This window comes from Apostichopus japonicus, chromosome 7 (assembly GCF_037975245.1).
Source record: "Apostichopus japonicus isolate 1M-3 chromosome 7, ASM3797524v1, whole genome shotgun sequence".
Lineage (NCBI taxonomy): Eukaryota > Metazoa > Echinodermata > Holothuroidea > Aspidochirotida > Stichopodidae > Apostichopus > Apostichopus japonicus.
The window spans coordinates 22,625,227-22,651,017 of record NC_092567.1 but is presented as its reverse complement, the minus strand read 5'-3'; the positions used below and the strand labels follow the sequence as shown (position 1 = coordinate 22,651,017).

Below are 25,791 nucleotides of genomic sequence, written 5' to 3'. Positions count from 1 at the left end.
ACACAAAAGGGGAGACTAGCCACAACCTTTTTTCTCTATCGACCGAAGGACACAAGTCCATTGAAGAATGGCCAACTACAGAACGCCCATTATGTCCCGCAATAAATGTGTTTACCTCGTTACCATTTAAATTATTTACCAACATCCGAGTCATCGTATAGAATCCTACAATTTCTGGCACCTTTTAGAAGTGAAAAGATTTTAGCGGTGAGATTCACTTTGTTAACAGCCCTCCCACCACACACGCTATTTCATGCTGACTGGTTCATGAGTTCATGTCTAGTTCATGAGTACTAGACGGGGGTTGTTACACGTATGTGGAAAAATTCATGGAAATAGTTGGGCCACGTGTGAAGAAAGTTACATGTGGTTTCAGGTGATCGAGAGCATTTGACGGTTTCAAGTCTCTTTGGCTTCGGTCGTCAGAAAAACCACACTTATGTAAGGAAATCCCAGAGTGACACTGTCCACAACTTTTCTGCTCAGTCTTAAACAATGTATCCAGTCACAGGAAAGTCATTTTTTCATGTGACCTAAAATCGAGCACCGGTCGTTAACAGAGACAGTCATTATGTGCGATTATCAGTGTTCATTATTTAGGGTGGGGTAGGTGGGGGAGGGGAGTGGGTTGGGTAGAGGTCAGTTGTTAGCCAATGGGTATTCACTTCCTTTGGACATTAGGACACAACGGTCGAGAAATTGTTGTTGGGTCGCACTCAGTCGGGCAGTGTGTGGCTGGGCGGCCGACACATGGAGGGAGTTACATCAGGGATGGGCCGGGCTATGAATAGCAGCCCATCCAGTGATCCTACTGGCGACACATTTGCCAACAAGTGACACACTTGGCAACTCAGACCAAACTAATAAATTTTGCTACCAAGAAGAAAACAGCCAAAAAATTAAAAAAATTAAAAAAAAAGGAAAGAAAATAAACAATTACACTTCGTTAGATATATGACACATCTGAAGTGTCTTAACTACGCTCTGACAACTGTTTGCATTATAACGACACCGCACACAATCCATACACCTGTACTTCTGAAACCGAAACAACGTACTCTGGGTTCTAATAACAGCTCCATATCGCAACTAATCCCACACTGCAGCTCTAAGAGCATTAAGTCCAAAGTGGAAACCTTCAGCCCGCTGCCGACAAACATCTAAATGGCGGGGAAATACCTTCCAGTCTGAAGTGGACTTTGACAGAATTGAATAGATCGCTGAATATGATATGAAAGAAGAGATCGCGGTGAGTTGTGTGTGCATAACGTACACACCGCTCTCGAAAAGGTCAAAGTATGTGATCGAAGACTAGACCGACAAGGACGTCGCCAAGATGGAAACTCAAACAAGGTAGAATAGATACTGTGCCTAACTTGTGAGATGGTCCTGTGTATAGTGTTGGCTTTAAAAATTCCCAACTCTTTAAATACATCCAAAATATCTTGTCGAAATTCTCCTGCAATGTTGAATTCATTAAATTTACTCCTCTAGAATATACCGGTGACATACGCGAACGTCTACACAGGTTAAGTATTTAAGTATTTATGTAGATATATGTACCTCACTGGACCAATTCGCCCACCTTCGTACCTCATTTGATCACTTGTCACACCAACGTACCTCATCTGGATCATGCATTCCGATGCCACATTGGGTGCTGTGGCCGAGTGGATAAAGGAGGTAGCATTCGAAGCAATGAGGCTTTACAATCGGGAGGTTCGGGTTCGATACCTGGCCAGGTCATAGTTAAAGTTGGGTTTTCATCCGAGAGCAATCTATGGTTTACCCATTGGAAATGACATTCAAAATTGAAAACATTTCCAAATTTGAGTTCAAATGTTGAATTGGAAGCCACCCGTCATTAAAGTTGTAATCCATCAGTCCTTGCGGGTTTCTCCCACATTCCTGTCTCATTAAGTGTCGTAAATATAACTGGCTGATTATTATTATTATATATATCTGATTATATATGTATTTATTACTAATTACCTCATTGGGTCAATTGGCACAGCAATGTACCTCATCTGGATCAAGCATACCTAACATATATCTGATATCAAATTATCTGTATCTAGTTAGCCCATCTTTGTACCTAATTGTACCTCATCTGGATCAAGCATACCTAAGGCATATATCTGATATCAAATTATCTGTAACTAGTTGGCCTACCTATGTACCTCATAGGGTCAATTAGCACTGCAATGTACCTCATCTGGATCAAGCATACCAATGCATATCTGATATCAAATTATCTGTAACTAGTTAGCCCAGCTTTGTACCTAATTGTACCTCATCTGGATCAAGCATACCTAAGGCATATATCTGATATCAAATTATCTGTAACTAGTTGGCCTACCTATGTACCTCATAGGGTCAATTGGCACTGCAATGTACCTCATCTGGATCAAGCATACCAATGCATATCTGATATCAAATTATCTGTAACTAGTTAGCCCAGCTTTGTACCTAATTGTACCTCATCTGGATCAAGCATACCTAAGGCATATATCTGATATCAAATTATCTGTATCTAGTTGGCCTACCTATGTACCTCATAGGGTCAATTGGCACTGCAATGTACCTCATCTGGATCAAGCTTACCTAAGGCATATATCTGATATCAAGTTATCATTATCTAGTTGGCCTACCTACGTACCTCATTAGATCAACTAGCACACTACTGCACCTCTTTTAATTTTCTAATGGTAAAAAAAAAAGAAAAAAAAGGTATGAATAACTGCAATTTGTGACTGTTTATCGGCCATTTTAGAACTAACACCGCAAGCAAGGCTAGTATCCATTTGCTTCTGACTAAAGCCAAGCACAGGCCTAGAATTTCACAATAGCTACTCGCTAAAAGATGTTGGCTTTAAAAATTTTGTCCTCACCAGCATTTTCCTGAATTACAACACATATGATCAGTTAATACAATACTGTAGGCTTTCGACAGCAGCCTAAAAGTTATTTGTTGATAATATAGAGCAGTAAATATGGGGCATAATGTTAGGTATGGAAATCAGGAGGATTCATTGCCTGATGATTGTTTAAAGGGTGTGAAGACTCGCGCAAAAAGAAACGTCTAATGCCGGTAATCTGACCTAGTTTCGAATGAGGTGTAATAGAAGTGTTACACACCACCATCGATCCCAGAAAATACGCACACAGCTTGCTACCTTCGGTAATTAGACACTATTGTACAGTCAGTACATACAGCTGCGGTCAATACCCACGTACAGCACAGTGTATAAACGATACAGCGATGGACATCTCAGGTCCAGCTAAAGATAACAAGGTATCACGTTTCATTACTGTCTGCATTCTGTAGCGACAAGCAGAAAACTTCACTTGGAAGCAACGGAAAGTTAACTTTTTCAGAGCGCGGTACGCGGCTTGGGGAGAGTCTTAAGAATTCAATGCCTTTAACTGACTTGTCATGTCTGTATGTAGTTAATATAATAAAAATGCCATGTTTTTCCCCGACTGGCATAGGGCGATATCCACCGGCATTAAGATGATACTATGTAGTCCAATTTCGAGACCAAAACGAGCGCCTGATACAGGGTATGCATTGGCCCCGCTTTACTTTAAGCTATCTGAATAGCGATAATATAGGCTGTTTTTCCCATAGTATAGTATATATATATGCTCAGTTTGAACAGTGGGTTCAATTAGAGTAATTTTGTCACGTTTTATCATAAAATTTGTTGTTTGATCTATATTTTATATATATATTGACTGAATTAGGTGCCATTACAGTCCAGAAGGTACTAATAAAGGCACTGTTATTCGCAATTGATTGGTGAATTTTGTGGGTCACTCGTAAAATAAAAGAGGTCACACGTTTCTCAAGGGCAAATTTCATGTCAGTTATGTACCGATGTCAAAGCAGATTAGATTTTCACACTTTTTATAATTTTCAATGGTACTACAAGACAAGATTTGCAGGTAGGTTAGCTGCTGGATGTGGTAGGGGGGGGGGGATATGGGTAAGCTGAGGGGTGTATGGGAGTTTAGGTGTGCATGGGGTGGGGGAAACAACCGGAGTTGACACATAATGGGCAGAGAGTGTTACATATATCAATCCTTCCATTTTTGGTGAGATATTTAAAAAATTTAATATCAATTGATACAACCACCAATCTTTGTAAGACATTTATTCATTTTAAATGAATAGTTGAAGACAGCACATCAAATGAGTGATATCAAAGATGTGAGGAACCATAGCTACATTAGCTATGCATTAGCTATGCATTATGCATTAGCTACATTAAAGAGTTTTACTTTTTTTTTCTTTGTTCATTCTTATTCATAATTTTCTGATGATTCAGAGAAAAATTGAGGGTAAATTTCCCACTCAAATTTCCCAAATGATAGCAATCAGGCTGTCCAAGTTTATAGTTGCCATAGATTATAAACATCATGTGCATTCTTCTCCATGGTACCGTAATTTACGTAACATGTTGCCAGATACATAAGTTTCCTCTAAGTTGAATAAAGATGATTTTCTTACAATCCAATGAAACTTGAGAATAACTTTTCAAAATCAAATTTCCAAAGTGAAAGCATTTATATATGCTGTAATTGTCAGAATACATGTACATTTCTTTCTATTGTTGCCAGATACATTTTATTGAACAATATTCTGCTGTTGCCAGACGGCATAATATTCTAATAAAAAATTTAAAAAAAATAAAAAGCAGAAAAATTTCAAGTGTTCGACTTTTTCAACCGTGTATCAGAGATCTACTGTAAAGTTTCTTGTCAATCTTTAAAACCGTTTGAAAGAAAAATACTTTCATCTGAGATGAAGAGAAGCAACACGGATATTCGACTAGTATAAACATCAAAGCAGGAAACACACATATTAGCATTGGCTGCCTGGAGCAAGTAACGATAAGCTACCATGCAAGTTCATGAATGCCTGGCAAGCTGTTCCTGTTTGGACAATAAACATTAAACTGTTCGTTAATTTACCTTTCACCTCCAAAGCTCATCTCGTTTATGGTCGTTTAATAAAACCGTTTGATTAGATTGTTGAAAGAGACTTAGAGTACAAAGAAAAAAAAATAGGCCAGACAATTTGTTACTGAATTATTTTATTTTTAAAAATGAATTGAGGATATAATAATTACTTGTAACCACGCCTTTTTTTCATTTTAACCTTTGTACAAATTTGTAGAAAATAAATAAATAATAACTGATCAAAATGCTGAAACCCAGTTTTAATTGATAAAGAAAAGGAACACCCTGCGGGCAAGTTTATGACCAATCAACCGATTCAGAAAACTATAATATTACTGCTATACAGCACAAACAAATTATAACAATGATTAACCACGAATCAAATTGGGAATATTTCTAACGTTTGGCTAGCAATTGTAGGAACTAAATGTTTTTCTGTGAAAATTTTACCAAAATTTACAAAGTATGAATTTCAAGAGAGATGTTCTTCTTGAATTATTGTGTTTACAAGATTTCAGACTTGGACTTAAATGTTGACCACAAATGACCTTTGATCTCCACCAATTTCAAAGGTTCTTGTACTCACCAAGTTGGATCTGCATACCTTGTATGTAGTTCAACAAAGATGTACTTTAGAGTTAATGTGTTTCCAATGTTTTCAGACTTTGACCTCCGTTGACCCCAAATGACCATCGAACTTGGCAGAAAACAATAGTTTTCTTGTACTACTCAATATGACAGAGTCACATACCAAGTACAAAGTTAATCCACCATGAACTTTTTGAGTTACGGTGTTTACAAGCAAGTGTCACATACACACGCCACCATCATTATCGCATAGGCTCCTTCTGCCTCCAGCAAGGACTTAAAATATGAAATAAAAAACATGTCAGAAAATGATATGGGTCCTTTGATCTATTTAAACTGCAGATGAAATATAAATTAGTAAATATAGTTTGGGATTTTAGCTGAAGATGACACATTGTCGCAAACGTAAAACTGCAGTCTATGCTAAGTTCTTCTCAAATTCGTGGTCTGTGGGCCAAACTTGGCCAGCAAAAGAATTCAATCTGGCCCCTTGATCTGCTACTGCTCCAGCCAGTGCTTCTTCTCACTGGGCCTTGTAGAAAGTCATTTGAAAAACTCTTAAACATAATTCAAAAACAACCCCCAAACTACAATTTTGGAAAATTCTGCAATACAGTTCATACTGAATATATTTTAGTTCCTCATATCACACATCTATAAATCTGGTAGTTTTGTGAAGTTGTCAGTGTATACTTAACATGATGTAATTTTTTTTTTAAAAGTCCATATTTATGACCATTGAAACAGTACAGCCTTGTGTCACACAAAACAAGGAGACGCTGCTTATACAATTAACAGTTCTACGCCATCAATATTAAATAATATTTACCACAAGCTATGTGAGCTGACGAGGCAACGCTTTTAACATTAACGAACAATGCCCTTTTGTTGTTAAAGCTGTCCCAAAAATATGTAACATAATCATTGACTTTTTCGTCTGGTATTTTGCGACAATACTACAATACTTTTTAAACGAGTCTCACAGTGTAGTGCATTGCTTTGGTTACGTTACCTAACGTAATCAACTGTTCTTTGTCTCCCTGACATCATACTGCCCTGGTTTGTCTAGCATAGCAGATTACAGAAATTCTATTTTTAAGATCGATTCTTATGAATAATAGAATGAAATTACTTTTCAGACTATATGCAGTCTTTTCAGTCAACCGATACAAAACAAGGCCCCTAGCTTTGTCACTATTGTAACAGAACTTCATACCTGATAAATTGTTCTTTTCTATGGCTGACAAAAATAAATATGTCACATGTGTGAAAATAAATTGCATTTCTAGAAATAATGACGATGGAATATTAATACCAGAAAAAAAGCTGGCAAAACTGAAAGGTTGGGCAGAATTCACAGAACTATTTGTAAGCAGTTTGTTTATATTCACTCACAATGAAAAACGGAGTAAAAAGGACGATTAACCCAAACCGTTAAAAACAAACAGAAATCAATTTAATACTTTGAACCAAAATAATAATTGTAGCCCCTGGTTTCTGGGATTGACAATCTTGCCTGTTTTTCTCCCACGTTTTTGTAGATAAATCTCTGATTTAAGGTACAGATACTTAACGAATTATTTTCAATGTATTCCCCATGGGTACCACAATTGCAAGCAGCATAGATTTTAATGTCAGTTAACTTACATCAAATTCTGACGACAGGGAATATGTACCAACCTGTTTTTACCTGACGTCAACATTTTACCAGTAACATCATTCCACACATTTTGACACTTTATGAGTAAGGTACATACATAGGGCATGCAGTTAACTATTAAACGAGGACAAATCGTGTCAGTTTATTTCGGGTTTGTCGTTTTGACCGAACTCTTATGGATACGAGGGAATCGTGGAAAAGCTGTTTCTTTCTCTTATCAGACTCATGATCCTTATCACTTGTAGTTACGTCAGAGACACAATCGACAACGTTTTTGACATTCGCATGCCAACATTTTTCTTCAATATCAATATGAGTTCTTGACGTCAGTCAAACAATTCAAAACAAATAGGGCCATTACTGCTCATTTGAATAATCGCTGATGATTGTTGTTCTTATCTCCCACAGTAGCAAAACAATCCCATAGAGAGACTTCCCCTAAATTTTACCAAAGCCAGTATGATTTCGTAACAAAGTGGTATTTTATTTGCAGTGCAAACCATTTTCCGTTTAGTTATATACAAAGCAATGCATCACTAATAAAGAACAAACAAATGCTCAGATTTAATATTTGAGTATATATACTAACAGAGTTCTAGTCTGGCTGATAAACATGTGTTATCTGTGATAACATACTCTATTAAAGACCAACTATGGAGACTTTTCGATGAACATAAAATCCCACCATTTTTCATGTATGTAATCCTTAACTGACTCCAGTTACATTGCTGTAATTAACTTTACCAATTTCGGACGTTAAATAAGTGGAAAATGGGACGAAAAGTCAGCTTCTATTTCAGACATTCCTGAAACATTCCTAAGACATCAGGTGACCATGTGACGTCAACGTTTGTATACCTCACTCACAACTATACTTTTAGTGTGTAAAGTCGTATACTTGAGCTGCCAAAAACATCAACGATATTACTCCTTTTTCCTCAAAATGTCACAATTCTGTGTTGTTGGAGGTTGCAGTTATACCTCATCCAACAAAAGCATCAGCTTTTTTAGATTTCCGAGTAAAAGAACCGACGTAAAACGCCGCAGACTTTGGATCAATTTTTTGAGATCCACGCGGAAAGATTTTTCAGCACCCGGAGTATCTCATGCCCATGAGTCCACATGCATGACCCTGCTTCTGTGTATGCTGCAAATGTCTCATTCTGTGAAAATTATATACTGTCGATAGCTGTGTCGGACCATGGTCGGACATAGCTAATGTGAAATTGACCGTAAACACGTCCTGGACGTCCTTACATGTAACATTATATCACGCAATTGACAGTAATATATTTACTGTAAGAGATGACCGTATATATATACCGTGCCAAGGGTATAGCATTGTTAGTACATGTACGGTAGTTAGTTACAACTCTCGCCGGCGTTGGCTCACAGCATGTGTAAATAGCCATGTTAGGATTTATCTATTTCATTTGTTGTATTCCAGTATCGTGAGTTCGTGATACATGTGTAATATTGTCCGTTCTGTTTATTCCGACATCTGCATGGTCCAAGGAGTTGAATAAAAACGGTAGTATGTAGCGATCGGACGTTTTATTTCGTTAGTGACTGTCATGTGATTGTGGGATGTTAGTACTGGTCAAGGCCTGTTTCAACTAGACCTAACTCTATGGAATTACACACACTCACGGTAGTTTTTCGCCCAGGATTGAACAAGAAACGTGGATTAGGATATTCACTGCTAAATTTGTTTATTGACAGGATACTTTTTCTGTGTTTGTATACTTTTGGATATTAAAACGAGTAAGTACTATGTAAGTATATTGTACCGTACGGACCTATTGACGCTACGCTATGTAAAAGATGCCTCCATTTGAGTGGAAATTTTGCTAATAAAATAAGCAATTTAACTAAAATTTCTGCTTATAATTGTCTTAAAACTTGTTGTTAACCTTCTTGTGTTCTTGTTTTAAGCTAACAGCTTTTCAAACGCTCGAAATTGGAAGTCAAAAACAGTACAATCGTTCGCTATCTGTGTACAAACAGTGCCTATATCAGCGTTTGATTTTCGCGGTATACAAACTTTGACGTCACACGGTGACCAGAGGCTCCTTTGGGTCAATCTCTGTTTTCAGACATTCCAGAGGTTCATGTCACGTGACTACCCAAAATGTCCATTTTCGTGGTCGTTTTTGATGTGTTATAGTAGGTTTTCGAAGATTATTTTTTACACATGTTGATTATGGGTATGTAAACTCCTAAATTAATGGAAAATCTCAAAAAAAAAAATTGCCTCCATATTTGGTCTTTAAGTTACAGTGAGCTCTATTGAAACAATACCATCAGTTTTAATATCTTGAGCAGCTTAAAAGGTCTACGGCCACATATGAACGACATTTTCCTAATCACTCTAATAGGAATTAGAAGTCATGAAAATAGGTGCAACTCGGACCATCAATTCTAGTTACATCTGTGTATATCTCGGAAGCAAAAAAGAGCTTTTTTGACATAAAAAATGCAACAAATTTTGAATGAGATTATCACACACAACAGGGGGAAAGGATGGGAGGGGAGGGGGGGTGGCTACATATGAGAGCAGGCAGATTGCTTGTTCCATCAGTTTGATTCTGTTTTTGTTTAAGCTCGCTCTCAACACCACAGTTGAGTAACAGCTTGTAAAATTAATTAACTTAATTGGTCATAATAAATGCTTGAGAGTCTTCCTTTCCCACGTTCTACTTTGACCTGAAGAGATACTTGAGTAGTTCTTACCTACCTCATGCCAATCTAGAAGTGTTTGGTTTTCTTCACCATCCCCTCAGTCCCCCCCCCCTTCCCTCCCTACCACTAAAACTTTCAAAATTTCACAGTCTTGTCAAAAGTTTGATGAAATAATGGCCCAAGCAAGTGATAATGAACTAATAGAGGGGGCTATTTATGTTTCCTTAATTCACATGAAAAGTAACAGTAATGATGTAGTTTCTTAAACAAGGTATAGCAGTTACAAGGTAGAACAGCCCTACTTATTGTGTGAACAACGTTAAACTCTAAAAATATTTTTTGGCATGCCTCGACATATCACAGGCTAGACAAATTGACACAGTAGATAGGAGAACATCAGAACATATTTGAAGGAATGTCCTTCACCTCTATTTCAACAAACAGGAGGGATCGAGCCTTCCCGAATTATACTACTTGAGCACAGCAGACTAGAACATGATGACACTGGGTATGGTCACACTGACTATGTATCTCTACTTTAGAGTGTTAGCTCTACGTTGGAGTGTTAGCTCAGTGGTTAACGCCGGTGCCTTTCAATCATAAGGTCCCCGGTTCGAGTCACTCCCAGATTAATGTATGTCGTCCAGTCACAGAGTTGTTGACAATTAACAATTCATCATCATGGACGTTAAATATGAATGTAAGAGACTGACTTCGGTCAGCTTGCGGCTTTGATAAGCCAATGAGGCTTCTTCGCGAGTTCCTGCTTGCAGGAGGATCTAAAATACATAGTACATACATACATACAGTACATACATACTTATATATGGTTACTGATAGTTCCAATGCAGTAGGCGCTCGCCGATGGTCAAGTCGTGGCATAACCAGATAAAAATGTGCAGCAAAAAAGTATAGAATGCAGAATGAAAGTTTTGCTCAGTGTATTGATTGCAACTTAGGAGCCAACTCTCTCGTAACAGATGACTAATTAAATATAAGTCACTAAACTTATAATAGTGTACTTATAATATAAATTCATAGAGTGCATTTATACAAAAGGGATAACATTGTTTTTGTTTTTCAAATTAACAGTAGAAAATGTTCTAAACATGTTCAGCCCATCATTTCAAAGTGTTTTAATGTGTATATTGAAGGATTTTGCAATAAAGACAGTTAATTTAAAATAAGAGGTTTACCTTTTACAGTACTAGTATTAATTGAGTGAATACAGCATTGAGCATGCATACATGCATACACTGGACATGGGCGCATAGTGCTTTTTGCTGGGCAACCCCGACTTTCACCTTTGTCATCATGGCAACCCTACATTGGTGGATGTTTTGCTAGAGAAGGGGTCTATGGGGCCGACCGAAGTATCCCCTTCCTCTTTGAGAAATATTCATATCATTACCGGGTGCTTGGCCACAAAATGGCGTTAATCGTAGTTTGCAAATTTTGAAGTAATTTATGTTCAAGGTTGTTTACCTTTATTTCCCCACCAATATTAGTAATTTCTTTTTGTCTTCCAGAGTTTTTGGCAACCCTCCAAAATAATTTGTCGATCTTAACAAGGGTCCCAACCTTCATATGGAAGTCGTGTATGGTAACAGTTTGAACATGGTAATATTGAATGTAGTAGCATTGAGCAAGGTAAAGCCCTGAGAATTATGGCACAATGGGCATATATATATTAGCACTTAATGTGGGTTAAAGAGAAACAAGACCTGTAGCAAATGAGCATGGTACGACTAAGTATTAAACTCATAACATACTACGAAGCTAGGGTATGTAGCATTATAACAAAGTTATAAATGCATTGTGTTATCAAGCTTTAAGATAAACATGGTAGCAATGAGCATGGTAGGACCAAGAAAAGGCATAACATACTATGAAGCTAGAGTATGTAGCATTATAACAAAGTTATAAATGCACTGTGTTATCAAGCTTTAAGAGAAACATGGTAGCAACGAGCGTGGTAGTACCAGGTAAAGGCATAACATACTATGAAGCTAGAGTATGTAGCATAATAACAAAGTTATAAATAGTGTGTGTTATCAGGCTTTAAGATAAACATGGTAGCAACAAGTGTGGTAGTACCAAATAAAGGCATAACATACTATGAAGCTAGGGTATGTAGCATAATAACACAGTTATAAATACAGCATGTTGTCAAGCTTTAAGATAAACATGGTAGCAAGGAGCGTGGTAGGACCAAGTAAAGGCATAACATACTACGAAGCTAGGGTATGTAGCATAATAACAAAGTTATAAATACAGCATGTTATTAGCTCTTTCACAAAGTAAACCTTCAGTGTTTTATGCTCCTTCGTCATCAATGTATGCATGCTTTCGAGCAGTGTACTTGAGAGAGGAGTGATCGAAAACATAAATAAAATTTAATGACCATCTAACTTGGAAGAATGATTGATCAATGACAATGGGAGCTTAAGTTTCATTTTCCAAAGCTCAAAGAGTAAGTGGTGAATTTATTATTGATGAAATATACTGCAGCAGTGTAAAGACACTTTAACTTAGTGTTCAATTTTTGGTGTACATAGGTAGTAGCTTTGAAGGCTCTGTAGTTTCTCTCTCATAAAATAATACGGTTCCTGTGTACAGACACTGCTACACATGTTTGCACTTGTTATAAGAAACAATAAAGAGTCTTGGAAAAGTTGGCCACATTTGGCATATCTTTGGCTATATCTAAAATAATTAATGGGAACAGCATACACAATATGATGCAACAGGTAGCCAAGTCTTGGATGGGGTGATGGAGGAGGAGGGGGGGGGAGGGGCAATTAGTTCATTCCACGTTTGGTGGTTATATACTGTAAGACTGTGTATGTAAACTTTATGATGTGAGTGACAGTTTAAATAGTCACAGCTTTAGAATAATCTCGATCGAAAACATTTCACATTTTGCATATTAAAGCGATGAATTTTGTTTTTTAATAGTTCATTGCAAATCGATCCTTCTTTTGTACATTTTCAAATTCTTTTCTTTATATATATATATATATATATATATATATATAATATATATATATATATATATATATATATATATATATATATATATATATATATATATATATATATATATAGTCTTTTCAAAAGTCAAAGTATTTTATATTAAATTGCACCCAGCACGTTTTAACTTTGGCCTAAAAAAAAAGAAGCCTCTTTTAAGAGGAGATATTCCCTAGGATTATAACCTAATCGTTTGCATTCTAGTTTTGGGGCAGTCACTCTTTCCATGACATAACAACAATCACCTGTCAGCTTGCAGCCAACTAGCCGGTCGATGTGTATCGCAGTGAACCCTGATTAAGATGTCCGACTTTTAAACACTCAAATTGATAGTTCTTTCAAAATTGTTGCGACCTCTCAAAACAATAAAATAATGTCAATATCTTGGACCTGTTTAAAAATTTGTGAAAGATTCTGTTGATGCAGATACATAAAACTTGATATTTTCAATGATTATATATATATTCATTATTTGTATAATCCATCAATTTTAAAAACTTTCTTTTTCTTTTGGAAGTCGTAAATCGTTGGAGTGAAAAAAAAACACCTTGGAGAAACATCTCTGGAAACTTTGTATAATAAAAATGCCGTACCATTTTCAATGATCTTAACCCTATCTTTCAGCGAAGAGGTCCGCCCTTTTTCGAAGTTGTTTATCTGACATATAATTGCATACGATTTAATAGTGCCTAATTAATCCACACAAATAAACGGACTGATTTTTAGCTGATGTTTCCTCTCCTAGCTTTTTTAAGACAACATTCGTCTTACTTCTTTCAGTTTCATTTTCTTGAAGTAATTTATGTCATTTCCTTTCTCATAGTCCCTCGTGTTTACACAACTGCTAAGTCAGGCTTTGCAGTATCCGGCATTGAACGTCAAGACGTTGGCATCCGTTTGGGGTTCGTCATATTATCTTTCGTGTTTTTTTTCTCTGCTCTCGGACTCTTCGGTACAAGGCACGAGATTGAACAAAGAATATTCGTCTCGCGTCGAGGGCATGTGTAAATCATCTTAGCAGGCTCAAACTTCATCCACAGCGAAAGGACTCTGTTTACTTTCTGCTCTTTATTACAACAATGACGAAAACAGGAAGACAGGTTTTGTGTAACACAAACACTTCGCGACATATTTTTAAGTTCATCATTATTAAATTATCTTTTATTAAAAACAAAGAAGCAAGCCCGCAGATTGAGTGACGTCATCTGAATTAAAATCATTCTATTTGTTATTTTTACTGTCTTATTTTAGTCTATTTATGAAAGCAGATACCATTCTTCCTGAGTTAGGGTAATAAAAATATTTGATATTTTAATTACTTAATATCAAACTCGTATTATGTAGTTTCTGTACGGGCCTATGCGTCTTAGCTTACGGTCGACAATGGGGTGAGATTGATTCGCGCAGGGTGGTTTTGCAGGGCCAAGGTACAGAGCAGATCAAACTAATGCAGATATGTGGTGGCTACGATGTTTACAAGATTCAGCTCCTAGACTCTGAAAAAAGGCTCAATGCTCCTTGAAAGAAGATAAGAGAGACAGACCGACATACAGACACCTCAATGATCTATCAATCAATCGATCAATCAATCAATGGTCTATCTGATAGAGATAGCAGTGATGAACAACTTTGACAAACAACTAAAATAAATGCTATTTCATTTGGGAGTTTATATCATCACTGGTTTAATGTGGAGTGTTAGCTCAGTGGTTTACGCCGGTGCCTTCCAATCATAAGGTCCCCAGTTCGAGTCACTCCAAGATTAATGTATGTCGTCCAGTTACAGAGTTGTTGACAATTGACAATTCATAATCATGGACGTTAAAATATGAAACTAAGAGACTGACTTCGGTCAGCTTGCAGCTTTGATAAGCCAATGAGGCTTCTTCGCGAGTTCCTGCTTGCAGGAGGATCTAAAATACATACATACATACATACATGTTCCTCCGTAAACAATGGCCAAAGACTTGAATAAGTCTAAATATGACATCACCGAGCCACATGTAAGCGATACAAGAATGTTTTTCTTAATGTTTCACAATGTTTATCTTCTGAATAGAAATGATTTTCACAGATGCCGAAACAACACTGATTAACGTGACCTAATGGGGTGCATTGTTTTCAGTGTCAACGCTGTTTAACATTATATACCCGAAAAGAAAATCATCTGAAAAGATGAAAAAAAATCATCTGAAAAGATGAAAATCAAAAGAGAAAGTTAAAAGATTTCACTATTGTCACTGCGACATCACAGAGTTACTAAATGACAGCTCTCAGACATGACTTTTTAATCTAGGACATCTGCTAAACGGAGCAAGATTTCTCTCAGCTGTTTTTGGGGGAGTTTTTTTTTTTCCGCCCACAAAGGTCTCCATCACATATTAAAAATTAAGGTGATAGTTGTGTTACTTGGGTTGGTTTCTCCTACCATGGTATGGATGGTGCAGATGAGTCGTGTCGTGATTGGTGGAGCAGTTTGCAGAAAGGCAGAGGCAGAAATGGTAGATGTGGGTGATCTACCTTTTTAGGGTAACATGATGCTGCAGGCATCAGTGCCATTATGAAGCGATCACACCTCAAAGGGGCATCAAGGGGCCTGCCTTAGGGGGCCCTTGTAGGGGTTAAAGTTAGGGAAAGCAGAAAAAAAAAAAAAAACATTGTTGTCGCATTTCTGTAACTCTGTATATTTGTGTACTCTGTACTGAAAACTTGTGAAAACTTTGCACAGCTTCATATATATTTTGCACACCACGCACGGAAAAAAAGGCCGTCATTTTGCGAAACCGGCCGTGCAAGAGAAGGCTTGCCGGCTGCCTAAACCCCTGGTGTGTCGCATGCTTTAAACCTACCCAAAACTCACATCTAGCACAATGCAGTCTAAACCTGCTCCTTAGCAACAGTGACTGAAACAACAGAAAAAAACATCTATATATGCGACTGGATGTATGCTGTGAAAAACCTGAGCCAAATAGTCACAGTGAACTAATAACAATACCAACTGTCCTGTTCCACATGGATAGTTAACATATGAAGAATAATTAGCCATTTGTGGGTATTGTTTTTTACAAAATATATTTGAATTTTTTTAATTCAAATTCTAAATTATTAATTTTTTTTTTTCAGTTAATTCAGACATGTGTAATATGATCTCCTTTCACAAGATTTCACATTTTGAAAGAGTCATTGTTATTTATAAAATATAGAGAAAATAATACATCAGTGCTCTAAATACTGCATATGATCTTGTTAGTGCTAGCTGAACGAATTTTATTTGATATCATTTGTGTTTTTTTCTGCCCTTTTGCACTAAATCACTTTTTTAACATCTGACAGATGCGTTTCCATAGTAACGAAGGAAAACTTTAAATTGTACACAGGGCCGTCTTAACGCATGGGCCCACTGGGCCCTGGCCCAGGGCCCCGCGATGTCAGGGGCCCCGCAATCGTAGTAAGCCCATGTCTTAATCTGGGAGGAAAACGTATTTAATAGACCATTGTGCCTGATTGAATTCGATACTTGATAACTTGTGACGAGAGTTGGTGAAACACTTGAGACTTTGATATTAAATATTCGAATCTGAGTTGGCAACCCTGGAATATACAATGCCCCGAAGGCTTACAACACCAGATAACCCGGGTCCGCGGTCCGAGCACCAGTCATTTTTTCAGTGCAATTCTCACCCAGGAGAATATATCCGGTTGATATTCATTTTCCATCACTTAAAATCGATTACCGTCATAATATATATGGCCATAAATAAATGAGCCTTTCGGCACATTAATGATCAGGTGGAATTGATCCTAAATCTTATCTACTGTAATTACTTTGTGAGCTCTTTATAGGCATGTCCATGATGTCCTAGTAGTAGAGGTGAACTGCTCCTATGCTATGCGCGATGTCTAGACAACCCTTTGTGTCCCAATGTATGAGTGTGTCATACATTGGAGAAAAAATAACCCAACACCACCTGAAGGTAAACATGGCTTATTTGAAAGAGAACAGTAATGGCTTTCAATTTAAGATAGTTTTAAGGGGGGGGGGGAGGGGGGGGTGTTGGGTTTGGGGAGAAATTGTTAATTATTTTTCTCGAAACTTTGTTTACATTTCATTTGACCTCATTTGACCCCGATTTTGACCCAAGGTCAAAAAAAAATCTAACTCCCACAAAAAAAGAAAAAAAAAAGAAAAGACCTCCCAATACATACTGATACTGTACAGAGACCTACAGCTGCATTAAGTTTCGGATTAGGGAGTTATTGCTCAAATAATTCACAGAAACCCTGTTTTCCCAAAAATTTGTGTTATTTTTGGTCCAAGACTTTGAATTTTTTTTTCTCAAGACTCTCCCCGGATACCATATCCAATTATATATCATTCGATTCCTTATGGTTTTCTAAGGTATTTTTTTCAATTTTTTTTAAACAATATAGCAACTTTTTTCGAACTCACTTGATTGAGGGGCCCCGCTCCATTGCCGGGCCCAGGGCCCGGTGATCTCTTAAGACGGCCCTGATTGTACACCCGAGTGCCCTTGTAGCTCTACATTGATGTTTCCATTCGGCTTGTAATAGATGTGTCAGAATTGAGATACGAACTACATGGTTTAGGAACAGACCTAGCATGTAGTGTTAGCTCAGGGGTTAACTCCGGTGCCTTTCAATCATAAGGTCCCCGGTTCGAGTCACTCCAAGATTAATGTATGTCGTCCAGTTACAAAGTTGTTGACAATTAACAATTCATAATCATGGACGTTAAATATGAATGTAAGAGACTGACTTCGGTCAGCTTGCGGCTTTGATAAGCCAATTAGGCTTCTTCGCGAGTTCCTGCTTGCAGGAGGATTTAATATATACATATACATACATACAGTCAATACATGCGTATGTGTGATACATGTGCTGTAGCTTCAATCGGATCACAACCATGAGAAGAAGAGAGACACATATACACACACAGAGGGTACCGTTAGTACTATGATCTTGTGCAACAACAGGTTTATTGTTTACATGCATGAAGAGATTTTTGTCTTTGATCAAAATAAATTTATTTATTAATTTATCACCACTTGATTATCACTTGATATCAAATAATTTGTTATCAAATAATTGTAATCAAATAATTGTATCAAATAATTGTAAAAACAATCAAATAATTTGTTTAAATTTTAATGTTTAAATTTACTAATTAAATAATAAATTAGTAAATAAATTAATTAATCAAATTGACCACTTCCCAGAACTCTCAAATAAACCGTGGGAAGGTTGCCAAAAGGATTTCAAAGGAAAAACATCTAACATTGCTAATATTTGTGGAAGAAATAGTGGAGAAATCTTGAATATGAAGCACTTCAAAAGTAGCAAAATATTACACCATTTTGCATCTAAGCAAACTTAATCATACAACACTATCCCAAAGGGGTGGGGTAAGGGGGGGGGGGAGAGACTACCTCCTGCTCATAGCATATTCCTTCCCCAGGGCCACACATCCACCGGATGGTTGTCAAGGTGATGAAGGTGAAAACTGGGGTCAAGTATGAATCAAGAGATCTTGTTTTGAAATTGGATGATAAAGGGAAAAAAGGAACAAGATCAATGGGGGGGGGGTCACTAATCGGCCTAAGTGTTTTGAAGCATGTATATGACCATTTTGTTTCTTAATTGATATTTTTTTTAATTTTTTTTTTTATGGGGTGGGGGGGAGGGGGCTTGAGCCGTGGATTGAAACTGATCATGTATCGTCATTTTAAGAAAAAAAAAGTCATATTTAAAGTAATGGAAAACTGACTAGAAAACTTGCACAGCATTCGAACCAGATAACGCTAGCATTTTCTTTCTGAGGGCGCCAGTCAGAAGCAACAGTACCTTGCCTACCGTGTAACCAGAAATCACGCACTTGTTTCATTTGATTTTAACCATGCAAATGGCAGGGGAAGAGATTTCATGACAAATTAGGCTTTTAATATAAATATATATATTTAAATCAAGTCATGAGAAATTCATTGAACATGCGCAAATATTCTTTTTAAGTTGGGAACTGATTTTACCACACGCATAGCAACATGGCTACACAAAAAGTAACAATTAGTGTTTTTGTGCATAAGAAAGAAACAAGAAAGAAAAACACACCTTATTAGCTTATCAACTTTGCTGCAGAAAGTTTGATATTGTTTAACCCCCTAAACTTCCCACCAATCCAATATGCATGCTGCCGAACATCCTTTATATACCAAGGTCTATGTCTTTATCAGAGGTCCCTGGGGAAAGTCATTATCAAGGTAGGTCCCTGGGGAAATTATTTACAAATTTTAAATTACTCAAACTCCAAGCACTTTTGGCAGTAGGAACCTATGTATGGTTGGAATGGTATTGAAATGAAGTTTCCAACAACGTTATTGTTATGTTGGCAAACTTGGTCCCTGGGTGGCAGGCAAAATTGGTCCCTGGATGACACCATGGGGTTACTTACCTCCAGTACCAACTGTCCTTCACCCTACTTTTCAGATTTCAATTTGATTTCAAAACATTTCTTCTGCAATTTGACCTGTTTGACACCAGAGAATGTTGACTTTGCCCACTCATTTCTGACACATCCATTCAACTGTTTGTTTCTTTTCACTTTTTATCACCACCTTACTATCACAGTAGTTAGGTCAAAAATAGGTCAAAACATTTTGTTTAATATGGGGCAGTGGTGGACAATACTGTGACAATAATTGAATGCCCGCCAAAAACCCCCAAAATATTAAACGGGTGAGTTTGAGATGGACAGGAGAGAAAAACCAGAGTGAAGACCCTTCCCCAGTGGTCACTTGCCTTAACAGTATATGCAGAACAAGCTTTCAAATAATTCTGGTATATTCTACATATATGTCTTTATACAGAATGTTTTATCAGGGAACTCCCACTGGGGAACTAATTCTGCAAAAATTCTTCTAAATCATCTTTCAAAGAGAGGCATAAAATCTTTACACTACATTAGGCTATCCTACTACGCATATATGAGCTCCTTCCTTGTTCCCGTCCTGGAGATACAGCATTATTGAGATTTTCAAATTTTGCACTCTGCTGAACCCAAATGACCTTTTGACCTCCACCAAAAACAATGACGTTCTTGTACTAATTATGGGGAAGCCACATGCTGAATATGAGAACTGCAGAAGGTACACATCTTGAGATATCATGTTTACAAGCTAGGGTGTCACATACACCCATGCCAACTTGACTGCATAGGTTACTTACCTGCCTATGGCAAGTAACCAAACACAACCCCACTCCCAGAGAAAAAAGAGTAAGAAATTGTTATTTCTTTGACTTGTAAAATGAAAATTCGTTCTATAATAAACGTGCGTACGCCGTGGAAGCCGTGCCATGTTGCTTATCAAAATTTGCCATTATTTTTCTTCCTTTTTTTTTTCCTCGTCAATAAATATCCCTGAGTAGGTGGTACCTTTGATTCCTCAATTGCTGTATGGTAAATGTGTAGATAGCTAACCTAGACTCAGATTCTCACAATATGCTGTATGGTAAATGTGTAGATAGCAAACCTTGGCTATGATTCTCACAATGTGCTGTATGGTAAATGTGTAGATAGCAAACCTAGGCTATGATTCACACAATGTGCCATATGGTAAATGTGTAGATAGCAAACCTAGGCTATGATTCTCACAATGTGCTGTATGGTAAATGTGTAGATAGCAAACCTAGGCTATGATTCACACAATGTGCTGTATGGTAAATGTGTAGATAGCAAAACTAGGCTATGATTATCACAATGTGCTGTATGGTAAATGTGTTGATAGCAAACCTAGGCTATGATTCATACAATGTTTAGCCACTTGCTATAAACATGTCACATGCTTGGGAAATCTTGTGGTTAAAATCAAGTTCTCTCTGGCATTTTGCCAAAACTATAAACACACTTCAGTTACTGATAAGGGCCAGTATTGCACCATCGGTTGATATTGCAGTTACTTTGCATACTACCTTGGTGACACCATAAATACTTGCTGTTTAATCCACAAGCTGCACCTCCTAATTGTTGGGGACTATTTCAAAACCGTCAAAAGTTAACCACTTCAAAACGACTGCACCCCTGTCTGCCCCTTCCCTTCCCCCTTCAATGCGATAACGACAGAAAACAATAACTGAATATTCAATCTTAAATAGCCTTGCTTTTTCAAACTTAAACATTTGTGAGGATTTGACAATTCTCAAAGTGGAAAAGAAAACAAAACAAGAACATGATTCATAGTTTATTCTATTATATTTCCCAATATCTTGCCAATAAACAACATATTTAATTGCTTCTCTAAAGCCTTCCAAACAACATTTGTTGTTTCAATCTTTAAACACCATCAACAATACCACCCAAATGATATCATTTTCCATTCCTATTTTTAACACCCTTCATTGTTCTTTGAATTACAATACAAACAGAACCCATTCTTTAGAACACTTTCTCTTTCTCGCAAATGACTCCCAGCTCGTTAACCTTTCTATGTAATCATTTCTTTGTGTAAAAGTAAGTTGGCCTGACGTAAAGTTTTTCTTCTTTTCTTCTGTCCCCCTCCTTCTTCTCCCCTTGTATCCCCCCCATCACTCCTCTTCTCATAGCTCTCTTCCACCCTTTTTTCTCCACACCTTTCTGTCTTTGTCCTTCTCCAGTTTATTTCCTACCCCCTTCCCTTAATCCTCTCTTGGTCCCCTCACTGTTTATCTCCTACCTCTCCTCTTCCCCTGTTGGTTTCTTTATTTCTTTTCTCCATTCCTTGTCTACTAATCCCCTTACATCTATCTCTGTGTTGACCATGCTCATTAACCTGTCTGTATTCTTTGCGGTTTTTTACGTCCCGTCTGTTACTGTTACTCGTCATTTAACCTTTGAAGAAGATCCTGCTAGGATCGAAACGTCAGGCCAACTTACTTTTACACATTCTCCTACACAGGCACTCTAGTAGATAAGCAGTTTGCTAACAGTTTTATTTTATTTGAATCGTTTTTTTGACAGAATCAACCAACAGATACCATTCGCCACTATTGGCAGTCTGTATTGAATTCAAGCTGTTTCTATAAGATTCTATTATTAGACTTCTCTCTTTGCAATGTCAGGTCTGGTTCATTTAACAAAATAGCTTTTAAATGCCACCGACACTTAACAAAAAGTATTTTGAGAAATGCAGTGAAAAACATTTCTGACAACTCGTATAAAGCTACCATGCATGTTACAACAGTCCTAGATTGATGTCATTCAAGTACCAACTTAACGAGACTCATTAAAAAACAGAATAAAGAGAAGATTTCTTGGAATTTTCAGGGACCAGGGGAAATAGTTGCGTAGGTTGTGACAAATATGCAAATATCAATTTTTTTTGGCTCTATTGTAAAGGAAAGATTGAATAATATTTACAAAGCCCGGGCAAACAATGAAAGAGAACAGAGCAACGACTTTAAGGTTGTGTGGTTACTTGTAATAGACCAACATGCAACAAGAGAATCCTTATTATGCTTGGTCTGGTTTCAAAGCTGAAAATATTTGAACAAAATCTAAATTGCCGACACCACTCGTGCTGTTAAATCGTACCCTTGTGATATATCGCTGGGTCACAAGAACATAAAAAGTGCACACAAAAAGTATGTTAAGTAAGGTTTTATTTTTTTAAGTGTATAACCAATGCTGGAGATTATGGTAGGTAAACGTAGAAGTTGGCAACAACAAGGTTCAAAGAATCGGTGGATTCCTGATCCTGTTACCACCTGAAACTATCGGATGTGACGGTGCGTAGGACCACCTGGCAACGGTCCACAAGTGTGTCCCTGTTCGGTACCTTTGAACAATTCCTTACAGACTCACAGGACGATAACCTCCAGCACATATTTACTGCTTCAAACTCTCACCCCAACCCCTTTCACTACACCCTTCCCCAAAACATGTGATATTGCTTCAAATGAATCTCTGCATGCTTTCCTAATTGCCTGTGATACTTGAAAATTAAACAGCAAAATTATCTCATCTATGAAAATGTTATATATCTGGGCAAACCACTTTATGCAACAAAGAGTTTATAAATAGCTTTGTTGTCAGTGAAATGTATAAAAATACCATAAAAGGTCATAGCTGGCATGAGCATTCAAACAGGAAGGGGAAACAAATCTAGCAAGTTTAGAAAATGAGCAACGTGGAAACGTGAGGTGAAGTGGGGGTGGAGGGGACCTCTCCCTGTCTCTGTAAATGACCCCTTCCTCCTCCCATCAGTGACAAGATATTAGTTTACTTTGCAAGGTCTATTAGCCATACTCCACAATGTGAAGGTCTATTAGCCATACTCCACAATGTGAAGGTCTATTAGCCATACTCCACAATGTGAATCTTGCAACTATGGATGTAACTAGGTTTACTTGTTATTATTTCATTTTTCTCTGCTCTATAAATATAAACAAACCTTGGATATAATGTTTATTTGGTTTTTTGTGTAAAGCCTCGGTGAGAGTAACTCTAGAAACGGATTTAAACAAGGACAAACGAACATGCATGAATGAATATAGTAAACAGAAAGAAAATGAAAAAAAAAAAACCTGGTCAACAAAATAATGTACTAAACCATAAACTCTTCTTTTTTTTAGATAATTATGATACAAATAATTGATTTCCATTGTTCTTAAGGAAGCTTGCAATAAACAAGTACTAAACAGACTTTTGCAAAGCTTTTCAAGAGTCAATGTCCTGCCAAATCTAAATTAACAGATGACGCTGTCTGATCGGTCCTAGCTGGTTACATGAAACTTAATGGGTGGAAGGAGAGATATTTGAAACATACTTTCCAAGTTTCGATACCTGTTTTAATCACCTAAACTTGGAAGTTTTTATAGTATTTTCTTGAGGGGGGGGGGGGGAGCTGCACAGCTATCCACTCTTCCATTTGTATAAAACTGCCATCCATTTATGCTGTTATTTCATTCATCCATATTATATCTGCAAGCTATCCATTCACTCATTTTGTAAGTCACCTAGCCATTGTATTCGTCCATCTTATAAGGAATCCTTGCAATCCATTCATCATTGTTCAAAGCCAGCCGGCTATCCATTCATTCATGTTATGTATGTTAGCATCCATGTTATGTCATCCAGCTATCCATTCATCCATGTTATGACATAAGTCACAAAAGCTATCTGTTATCCATGTTATGTCAGAGGCAAATTATTCATCCATCTTAAGTATACCAGCTATCCATTCATCTATCATGTAAGTCAGCTATTCATTCATCCATGTTACATCATCCAGCTATCCATTCATCCATTATGTAAGGTAGCTATTTATTCATCCATGTTATGTCATCCAGCTATTCATTCATCCATTATGTAAGTCAGCTATTCATTCATCCATGTTACATCATCCAACTATCCATTCATCCATTATGTAAGGTAGCTATTTATTCATCCATGTAATGTCATCCAGTTATCCATCATATAAGTCAGCTAAATTTCATTCATGTTATGTCATCCAGCTATCCATCATGTAAATCAGCTATTCATTCATCCATGTTATGTCAGCCAGCTATCCATTCATCCATTATGTAAGTCAGCTATTCATTCATCCATGTTATTTCATCCAGCTATCCATTCATGCATCATGTAAGTCAGCTATTCATTCATCCATGTTATGTTATCCAGTTATCCATCATATAAGTCAGCAATTCGCTCATCCATGTTACATCATCCAGCTATTCATTCATCCATTATGTAAGTCAGCTATTCATTCATCCATGTTATGTCATCCAGCTATCCATTCATCCATCCATCACGTAAGTCAGCTATTCATTCATCCATGTTATGTCATCCAGCTATCCATTCATGCATCATGTAAGTCAGCTATTCATTCATCCATGTTATGTCATCCAGCTATCCATTCATCCATCTATAACGTAAGTCAGCTATTCATTCATCCATGTTATGTCATCCAGCTATCCATTCATGCATCATGTAAGTCAGCTATTCATTCATCCATGTTATGTCAGCCAGCTATCCATTCATGCATCATGTAAGTCAGCTATTCATTCATCCATGTTATGTCATCCAGCTATCTATTCATCCATCTATAACGTAAGTCAGCTATTCATTCATCCATGTTATGTCATCCAGCTATCCATTCATCCATCTATAACGTAAGTCAGCTATTCATTCATCCATGTTATGTCAGCCAGCTATCCATTCATGCATCATGTAAGTCAGCTATTTATTCATCCATCTGATCAGACACTTATTCATCCATATCTTGATTCAGTCATCCGCTTGTAAGTCATCGACACATCCATACTTCCAGTCAAATAGCTATCCATCGAACAATTCATCCACCCATTCATCCAGTCTGCCCAAAATTCAAACATTCATCGAAATATTTGACAAAAAGTCAATCTCTAAGTTCTAGCGACTAGTCTGGAATTGTTCCACTGACTGAAATCCAATTTACGCAAGAGGCACAAGTCGTTCCATATATGCATCTTGTGTCCAATGGCCGCGAATCTTTCACAAAAGCCAATTTTCCACGATCAAAACTAGTCGAGGAAAGTCATTCCCAAAGACGCTCTCCCTAACGAAAAACCAACAAATTCCTTACCGTGACTCTGAAAAGGTCAAAGGTCACCATACGGGGTTGCCAAACTGCTTAATGACCGTATTCTTATCAGCTAAATCTTTTTGGATTTTCTTGCGCATGTAGAATATAGGGCAATCCCGGCTGTTGGTAAAAAACAAGACACGGAAATTTCAAGTAAATAACAGGAAAACATGACTAGACTGAGTTCAAAGATAGATTGATGATTACATTAAAAGATAGAAGAAATAAGAAAGGTCATCACTTGTAAAAAGG

At 37.2% G+C, this 25,791-nt stretch overlaps 1 protein-coding gene across 3 annotated transcripts in view; it reads right to left on the bottom strand.

Moving 5' to 3' along the window:
• The window catches only part of LOC139969773 (DNA polymerase delta catalytic subunit-like), a 91,163-nt gene that overhangs the window by 25,758 nt on the left and 39,614 nt on the right, over positions 1-25,791 (bottom strand). For all 3 annotated transcript variants that reach the window (XM_071975027.1, XM_071975028.1, XM_071975026.1), the window contains exon 22: positions 25,540-25,659. In XM_071975027.1, the coding sequence (XP_071831128.1) occupies positions 25,563-25,659 (97 nt within the window). In that variant the 3' untranslated portion in view covers positions 25,540-25,562. The remainder of the gene's footprint in view (positions 1-25,539; positions 25,660-25,791) is intronic.